This window comes from Choloepus didactylus, chromosome X (assembly GCF_015220235.1).
Source record: "Choloepus didactylus isolate mChoDid1 chromosome X, mChoDid1.pri, whole genome shotgun sequence".
NCBI lineage: Eukaryota > Metazoa > Chordata > Mammalia > Pilosa > Megalonychidae > Choloepus > Choloepus didactylus.
The window spans coordinates 190,588,277-190,597,458 of NC_051334.1; the positions used below are offsets into that span (position 1 = coordinate 190,588,277).

General features: G+C 38.9%; 1 protein-coding gene and 1 pseudogene across 1 annotated transcript; one reads left to right on the forward strand and one right to left on the reverse strand.

The window, feature by feature from the left end:
- Positions 1–6,367: 6,367 nt before the first annotated feature.
- LOC119523181 lies at positions 6,368–6,842 on the reverse strand (annotated as a pseudogene).
- Positions 6,843–8,501: 1,659 nt separating this feature from the next.
- Positions 8,502–8,678, forward strand: LOC119523182 (DNA-directed RNA polymerases I, II, and III subunit RPABC4-like). Its single transcript, XM_037821983.1, has one exon. It carries the CDS (start codon positions 8,502–8,504, stop codon positions 8,676–8,678), a length of 177 nt encoding a protein of 58 aa, XP_037677911.1.
- Positions 8,679–9,182: the final 504 nt, after the last annotated feature.

Below are 9,182 nucleotides of genomic sequence, written 5' to 3' on the forward strand. Positions count from 1 at the left end.
GTATGGAAGGGTAAGGGGCCCTGAATAACCTAAACCATCTTGAAAAAGAAGAACGAAGTTGGAGGACTCACACTTCTGATTTTCAAACTTACTACAAAGCTACAGTAATCAAAACAGCATGACACCTACTAGCACACAGATAGACATACAGACCAATGGAATTGCATTGTGAGTTCAGAAATAAACCCTCACATATAAGGCCAATTGAGGTGGTTTTTTTTTTTTTTTTTTTGATGCTGACATCAATATCAATTGATTTTTGACAGTCTCTTCAACAAATGGTGCTGGGAAAACTGGATATATTCATATGCAGAAGAATTAAGGTGGACCCTTACTTCACATCATATATAGTAATTAACTCATAATTGATCAAAGACTTAAATATAAGAACCAAAACTAGAAAACACCTGGAAGAAAACACTGGGCAACATCTTTAGGACCTTGTGTTAGGCAATGGTTTCTTAGACTTTACACCAAAAGCACGAGCAACAAAAGAAAAAAAAAGTAGATAAACTGGACCTTATCAAAATTTTAAAATAGTGTACATCAGAGGAATTCATCATTAAAGTAAAAAGTCAACCTACATTTGGGAGAAAATATTTGGAAACCACATATCGGATAAGGGTTTAATGTCCAGAATATATAAAGAAATCCTACAACTCAAGCACAAAAAGACAAACAACCCAATTAAAAAATGAGCAATCACTTGAGTAGACATTTCTTCAAGGAAGATATGCAAATGGTCAATAAGCACAGGAAAGGATGCTCAACATAATTAGCCATTAAGGAATCGCAAATCAAAAGTACAGTGAGATACTGTTTCATACCCACTAGAAGGGCTACTATTAAAAAAAAAAAACGAAAGTAAGTGTTGGAGAAGTAGTATATGGAGAAATAGGAACACTCCTTCATTGTTGGTTGGAATGTAAAATGCTGCAGCCACTGTGGAAAACAGTTTGGCAGTTCCTCAGTAAGTTCAGTGTAGAATTACCATATGACCTGGCAATCCCTCTTCTAGGAATATACCCTAAAGTATTGAAAGCAGAGACTTGAGATACTTGCAAACCAATGTGCACAGTAGCATTATTCACAACTGCCAAAAGATGGAAGCTATCCAAGTGTCCATAAACAGATGATCAGCTAAAGAAAATATGGTATATACATAAAATGGAATACTATTCATCCATCAAAAGAATAAGTTCTGATACACAACATGGATGAAACTTGAAGACATCATACTGAGTGCAATAAGCCAGACACCAAAGGAAAAAAAACTGTATGATCTCACTGATATGAAACAGACTATGAAATTAATACTAGAATGTAGGTTATCAGAGGCTAGGATGGGGGTAGAGAATGGGGAGTGTGCCGGTTTGAATGTATTATGTCCCCCAGAAAAAGCCATATTCTTTGATGCAATCTTGTGAGGCAGACAGAATAGTGGGGATTAAGTTGGAACGTTTGAATTAGGTTGTTTGCATGGAGATGTGCCCCACCCAGCTGTGGGTGGTGACTCTGGTGGGATACTCCCATGGAGGCGTGGCCCCACCCATTCAGGGTGGGCCTTGATTAGTGGAGCCATATAAACGTGCTGACTCAGAGATGGACCTCAGTGCAGCTGTGAGTGACGTTTTGAAGAGGAGCAAGCTTGCTAGAGAGGAACGTCCTGGGAGAAAGCCATTTTGAAACCAGAACTTTGGAGCAGACGCCAGCCACGTGCCTTCCCAGCTAACAGAGGTTTTCCCGACGCCATTGGCCATCCTCCAGTGAAGGTACCCGATTAGTGATGTGTTACCTTGGACACTTTATGGCCTTAAGACTGTAACTGTGTAGCCAAATAAACCCCCTTTTTATAAAAGCCAATCCATCTCTGGTGTTTTGCATTCTGCAGCATTAGCAAACTAGGACAGGGAGTGAATGCTTAATTGATAAAGAGTTTCTGTTTGGGGTTATGGAAATGTTTTGGTAATGGATGGTGTTAATGGTAACACATCATTGTGAATGTAATTACACCACTGTAATTACATTTCACCACATATATTTAAATGTGATCAAAAGGGGAAATTTTAGGGTGTGTGTGCGTGTGTGTGTGTGTGTGTGTGTAACTAGAATAAAAATAATTTTAAAAACGTAAGAATGCATGTCACAGTGAAGCTTAATGTAAACTTATGTAAGGTGCATCACAGCCTTTTTGCACTTACAACACTAGGCAACACTTCAGCAGTATCTTAGGGGCCATTTTAAACAGTGCAATCACACATACACACACAAAAGGCACAAAAATGCAAAAAATGAAAACATGTCACTAAATATACCAGGAAAAGAACACTTGTTTACAAACTGAGAGCTGAAACAAGAAGGGAGGGCATAACTTCGATTAAGTTCAGCTGGGAACACGTGCATTGGGTGACTTAAACTTTTCATTGCTCCATGGATGTCTAGGAATGACCATGAAAGCACAATGAATGTTGATTTTGGGTTTCACATAAATGTTAGCTAGCAGACAAATTTGCCAATATGGAATCTGCAAATGAGGATCAATTGTGTGAGTGTGTATTAGAATTTATGGAAAATAAATGTTATTATAGTCACTCAGCTAATTCAAACATTTTATAAAATTGATCAAGAAACACCACAGGTAAGTCAGCAAGAGGTTTTTGTTAAATTTGAAGTATTTATAGACCCAAAAGATTAATATTTGGTATGAAATTGTCCAGTCTGGATCTACCATATATGCAATATAAACAGACGCCTATTTTTAAAATAGCATATTAAACAAAATTTCAATCGTATTCATTGAAAAGAAAACTCACTGCAACTTGATGCAAAGAATTTCAATGTTTTGCAGAATAGGAAAATTGCTTTTTACTGTTTCTTTAAAGAAAAGTTAATTTTCAAACTAGAGGCAAACTCATATTTCTACAGTGGAAAGGAATGGGTTCTCAGAAACATGGTATTAGATTTGGCCCATGTCCCAAATGGCTCAACAGAAAGCAAAAAAATCAAAGAACACATTCTGAAACTCTTTTAACTCTTCACAGAAGCAATACAACCATCCAAGCTTCCTTTGAAAGAGTGAGGCCTCTATTCAGCACAGGTGAAATGCTGGGTCTCCCACTCCCTCTCAGCGGAGATGAACTCAGTTATCAAAGTCCATCTCAAATCCAATGAGTGGAAAGGGAGACCGCCGGAGAGATCTCTAGTGAATGTCATCCATTATCTTCAGAAGAGAAAATGCCTAAGCCTAGAAGCCAGTTTCTCAACCTATGCTTGATGGTGTCCCACAGGTCTCTTAGGCTCTATTCACTTGCTTTCATTCTTTTTACTTTCTGCTCCACAGCCTGAATCATTTCAATTGTCTTGCCTTGGAATTCACTGATTCTTTCTCCTGCCAGCTCCAATCTGCTGTTGAAACTCGCCAGGCAGCTTTTCATTTCAGTTACTATGATCTTCAACTCCAGTATTCCTGTTTGGTTCATTTTTAAGATTTCTCTCTCTTTATTGAGAGTCTCATATTGTTCATGCCTCATTTTCCTGATATCCTTTCATTCTTCCTCCACATTCCCTTTTATCCCTTGAGCATATTCAAGATCATTTTTTCAAAGTCTTCCTCCGGTATGTCCAAAATCTGGCTTCCTGATGGTTTCTAAATTTTTATCTTGTTCCTTTGGATTGGCCACCATTTCCTGTTTCTTTTGTTTCTTGTAATTTTTTGCCACACACTGTAAATTTTAATATTTTAATGTGTTAACTCTGGGTTTAGTCCCTGAGCTGTCTGTTGCTTAAATCTGTTTTCAGCAAGTGATGTGACTGAGATTTGAGTGCCAGGAGGTAAAAAGAACAAACAAACCAATGAAAAAACACCTTTCACAGTCTTTGCAGATTGGTTCTGTGTTGGCAGAACTACACTCCTTCAGAGTTTAGTTCTCCTAGCAAGATGATCACCCTGAGGCTAAAGTGAAGTGTAGGATCCTCTCTGTCTTTTCTGAGCCTGTGCCTTGTCCTGGGCTTTTGCTAGTTTGTGGCCTTAGGAATTTCCCCACTTACAGGAATTTGAATGCCCCTCTATTCCCTATGAAATAGAAAACAGAACACACCCTTCCCCATTGTATGTCTTAATGCTGGTAATCCCTTGCCCCAAACCACTTTGACTTAACTTTTTTGTATACTGCTTTAGCTTGGCTGCAAGCTGTTTCTGCCTGCTGCGCAAGTTCTGGGATGGGGAGGCAAAGATGGGTTTCCTGGTGCAGTCTTTTTTTTAAGTGTAATTTTATTGAGATATATTCACACACCATACAATCCATCCAAAGTATTCAATCAGTGGTTCACAGTATCATCACATAGTTGTGCATTCATCACCATGATCAATTTTAGAACATTTGCATTACTCCAGAAAAAGAAATAGAAAGAAAAAAGAAAACCCCAAACATCCCATACCCCTTATCCCCCCTTATTGACCCCTCGTATTGCACTCTACCCAATTTTAAGACTTACAATAAAGGTGGGTTAACTAAGACAGTGTAGTTAGTGCATATCTGGGGAAATGCCTTATTTTAAAGAATGGGTTGAGGGTGATGAGTTGTAATTGCTATGTTTTAAGTTTTATGAACCTATATCCCATATTTATTAACCTTTTCATTACAGAAATATCAAAGTTCCCAGAGAAACTAAGCAAACTCCAAGTTAATTTTTTCCAGTAAATATATAATACATTTTATTTTCTATAGCACAGTTCAAAGGAAATATATAGGTCTGATTTTTCACTTAGAAGAGTATATGATCACATACATGCCTATATAAATATAAAATCACATGCCACAAAGTTAACGTTAAAATCATTTGTTCGCATCTGTTCTACAACTGACTTCACATGCATCATACACACATACACACTCACTCAAACACGCACACATCCCACTGACCTAAAATCTCCACTTTATCAAAACCAAAATATCCTTTCTTTCCTTCACTTGATTTTATACTTCTCTCAGGGGAATGGCAAGAGTTGTCATTTAGAGTGATCAAACAGAATCTCTCAAGATTAAATATGATTTGCATTTTAAATCTGTGGTTGTCATTGGTGAAAATCAGGGACATCTATAAACAGTTATTTTTATTATTCATGCTACACAATTTCACATGCATTCAATTCACTAGTGTTAAAAGTTAATTGTGACTACTTGAATGATGTTACATCTTGCTTTGTGCTTTAAACCTGACTGAGCATGTCTTCATTATATGAATTACTGACTGTCCAGATATTAAAAATGCAACTCTTTATTTAGATTTTCCCCAATCATTTACAATCTTTTGACTGCAACTTGGCAATCAATGTCAAAACACAGAGGAAATCCTACTTCCACTAGTTTACAAGTGCACAGTAAAATATAAAAGATAAGTATAAAGGTGAAGTATAAAAGACAAAAAGCATTTTCTGACCTGAGAAACAAAGGATGAGGAAACTGATGAGTGTTGCCTGTGGACACTGGATAGTCTATAATTGTCTTTCCAGACCACCTTAGAAAAGAGATGTTTTTAGATCAAAAATAGCCCATCTAGCAAGACAAGGGAAGTTAGTAGCCACGTAACTGCCCATTTATCATTTCAGCTACCAAGGCTTTCCAGATTAGAAATGGGCTTTCCATACAGTGCAATGATTCTCCCAACAATATCATGAGGTGGGGAAACTGGGAATGTTCCTGTTGCTTACTCCAAATGTTCTCAAACTGCTTCCAGCTTCTACACGAAGTCAAATTCCCGTAGTCTTCTCCCAATTCCAGCTCTGCTCCATCACCATAGCGGCCTTCTTGACCAAAGAGATGGAACTTTCTTTTTTTTTGTTTGTTTCAAATTTTATTTCATTAACTTAGAAGGTAAACAAAATAAGTAGTTTAAATCTTATTAAACTTATTTATCTGAAACATAGGTTTACATAGAGGATAAACAGATACAGGATTTCAAGTAACTTATGGTACAGTCCATTGTTCTTTTAAAAATATGCTTCTTTCTTCAATAAACATTCTGCATTGGAAGGCAAAAAAAAATTCTTTTATACTGTCTAAAAGCTAGATGCAAACTTCTGATGTGCATTTCTTCATTTCATTGTGAACCCGGGAGGCCCAAATGTTCAGTTTAGTTAAACAATGCAAGCAAAAAGCTTCTTCTGTTTCCCTCAGATACAAATTGGAAGCTTCCATCCATGTCTCCTAAAGGAGAGCCACCTACTTGTTTCTCACACCCAGTCACTTCTTCCCTTTCTCTTTTTTCCTTCCCTCTGTTTGCTGAAGACTTTGGTCACCACCTCATGTTTCTTGTGTCCTTATTTTTGGTTTAGGTATCATTTCTGCTGCATAAATTACTGACTCACCTAGGAACCAGAAATCAGGCTTAGTGTCTAATAAGAAAAATAAGACATAAAAAGTCGTTAACTTGAATATCATCAAGTCCGGAAAACCATCACCATATCAAGAAAATAGGGAGTAAGGAATTAAAAAAAAAAAATCAAATGACTGTGAAAATAATAACTTGCTCAAGTGGAGGCCTGTGATGGGAACTGTATGAGACAGAGGCTGCCATCTTCCTGCTGAGCTGGACCCGGGCTCTGCCCCCATACTGGACATCCTGATTCCAATCTCTAGAGTATATTTTATTTTTCTCAAGAAATGCATTAAGTCCAACAGCCAAACATATATCTTGAATCTCTGTAGCTATAGGATTTTCAACAGCCTTTTCCATGGGGACCCTCCTCTCCTTGTGCTAGTCTTATTATTATTTAAATAAGCAGGATAAATACAAATGAACCTGTCCTGGTCAGCTGGGGACCACACAGTGGCACAAGCCATCTCCACTCGAGTCCGCAACTTAATTTGGCCAGCCTGGGCCCTGCGGGGACCTAGCTTTCTGAGGCTATCTTGTCCCAGTGGCCTTGTTACAAGCCATACAGATGGTGTTTAAGACCTGTCTCTATACAAACTCTCCTTTTTGTGCAGCTTTTAAAACTTTTACTTGTAATCCTTAACTTGGTTTATAGGTATAGAAGCAAATGTTGGTGTCTGTGAATCTCTGCTAACAAATGCTATGGATTTGCTTTGCATTAGGCAGACAGCATTCCTGCCTTCTCAAGGGATACACAAGCTTTGCACTATCTGTGTGATATAAATTCTGATGCCAAATAGTGTAGTCCCAAAATAGAAATATGTTTCTGATGTTTCCTGAGACATGACAAACACAGAATCTATTGGGCTTTAAACTATCTCAGGACCTGGATATATGAGCTTGGATAGAGAAAGTTAGCATTGTTCTCATTTTGTCCAGAATCATGTGGGATGCTCTCTTGCAGTCTCCTCAGAATCCCCCTCAGCCCTCTAGAGCTCATTATCTCCTCTTCTCTTAGGACACTTGCCACTTTCTAGAATTTCTGATCACTACTTGAGCCCTTATCCATCTTCCCCACCGGAATATGAGCACATGGCCAGGGCCTGGTCTGACTCTTCCCTTTCTCCAGCATCCAGCACACGGCAGAAGCTCAAAAAGAGTTCACTAAAGTGAATCAAGGCCACTTGCAACTGGAGATCTCCACTCACCTTAGCCAAGGAGCACCTGGAAGAACCTATGCCTTTGCTTATTCCACCGGTGACTGGCATTTGGGACCGCTTGTTTGGCACAGTTCTCACCTCAAAGAAAACCCTCTGACCATGTTCATCACTTGTAGCTATTATGGAGAAAGCAAGCATGGTCTTATGGATGGAGCCCAACTGGTTGGAGAGGTTTGGGTTTGGTTTGATTTCTTTAACTTATTTCTACCCTGCCTCATGACAGATAATGGGGGATATAAGAGGTTCGATATATGATTATTCAACAAATATTTATAGAATGTCCACCATGCACTCTTCCCATGGTTACACTGTGCTCTTCTCCTGTCTGCACCCTTTAAGCATCACTCATAATAAAATGCCTCAGCCTGTCACCCAAGGCCTTCTACAATATGAGTGAACCCACCTTCCTGGCCACACCATACCTTACATCCTCTGAATTCTAGAAAGTACTCAACATGACCCAGAAACACCCTCCCTATTTCTACTGCCAGTCCAGCCTTTGTTCATGATCGTCACCCTGCCTACAATGCCTCCCCCATAGCTTTACTCTGAAGTCTCATCCATCCTGTAAGGCCATCCCCCAAATCACCTTCTCCAAAAAGTCCCTTCTGATCCTCTGTCCTTTGTCTTCAAAACACGTTCCTTGTACCCCCTTATGGCAACTGCTTTACTCAACACTGTATGAAAGTCACATGTTGTTACTCTCTCCCCCTAGGCTGAGCCCCTCAGTGCAGGGATCAGGGTCAGTTCGTCTCTGCAGCACATGGTGGCATAACCCAGCCTGAAAACTGCGAGGAATAGCTCTGCGTAATATGCCAGCGCCGGAAGATGGCAGCAGCTCAGCCCTGAGCCGGGCACTGTTTGCAACCCCTGAGCGAGAGGGTTTCTCCGTGCTGAGGACTAGCAATGGACACCCAGAAGGACGTGCAACCCCAAAAGCAGCAGCCAATGATCTATATCTGTGGAGAGCATCACACAGAAAATGAAATAAAATCCAGGGATCCAATCAGATACAGAGAACGTGCATACAGAATAATGCACAAGAAAAGGACTAAAAGATTGGTGGTTATTGACACTCGATGAAACATGAATTCAAAGTAGCATCTTCGCTTGTAGTTGAATTTGCCATTAATGGTTCACATTGTTGTATAGCTTTTAGTTAGCATACTTATCTTTATGAATACAACTACACATATACAATTTCATTTTATCTCAGTTTTAAAACCATATTATATTTAGATATCTGTTAATACTTTGTATAGAGAAATTTGGGGGATTCAATTACATGACTTTTAATTTAATTTTATTGTTGTATGTTTAATCTGACACATGTTAAGTTTAGAATTGCTTTTCCTAAACCATACTTTTAATCAAAACCTAGAATCACTGGGTCTTTTGTTGAAAATGCAGGTTTCTAGGCACTCTGAGTGTCTGATTAAGTATGTTCCTTGGAAACTACTGCCCTCCATCACCAGTTTACAGAGCTGGTAAGCTCTGTAGTGTCATTTGGCACAGAGGATACCAGTGTCAGTGTGCCTATGTCATTTTGACTTCTGTTCTTCATGTATTACTTGATATAGGACATTC

What these genes read in the sequence shown, in the direction of transcription:
- LOC119523182 (XM_037821983.1), top strand. Translation starts at nt 8,502, where the DNA reads ATGGACACCCAGAAGGACGTGCAACCCCAAAAGCAGCAGCCAATGATC.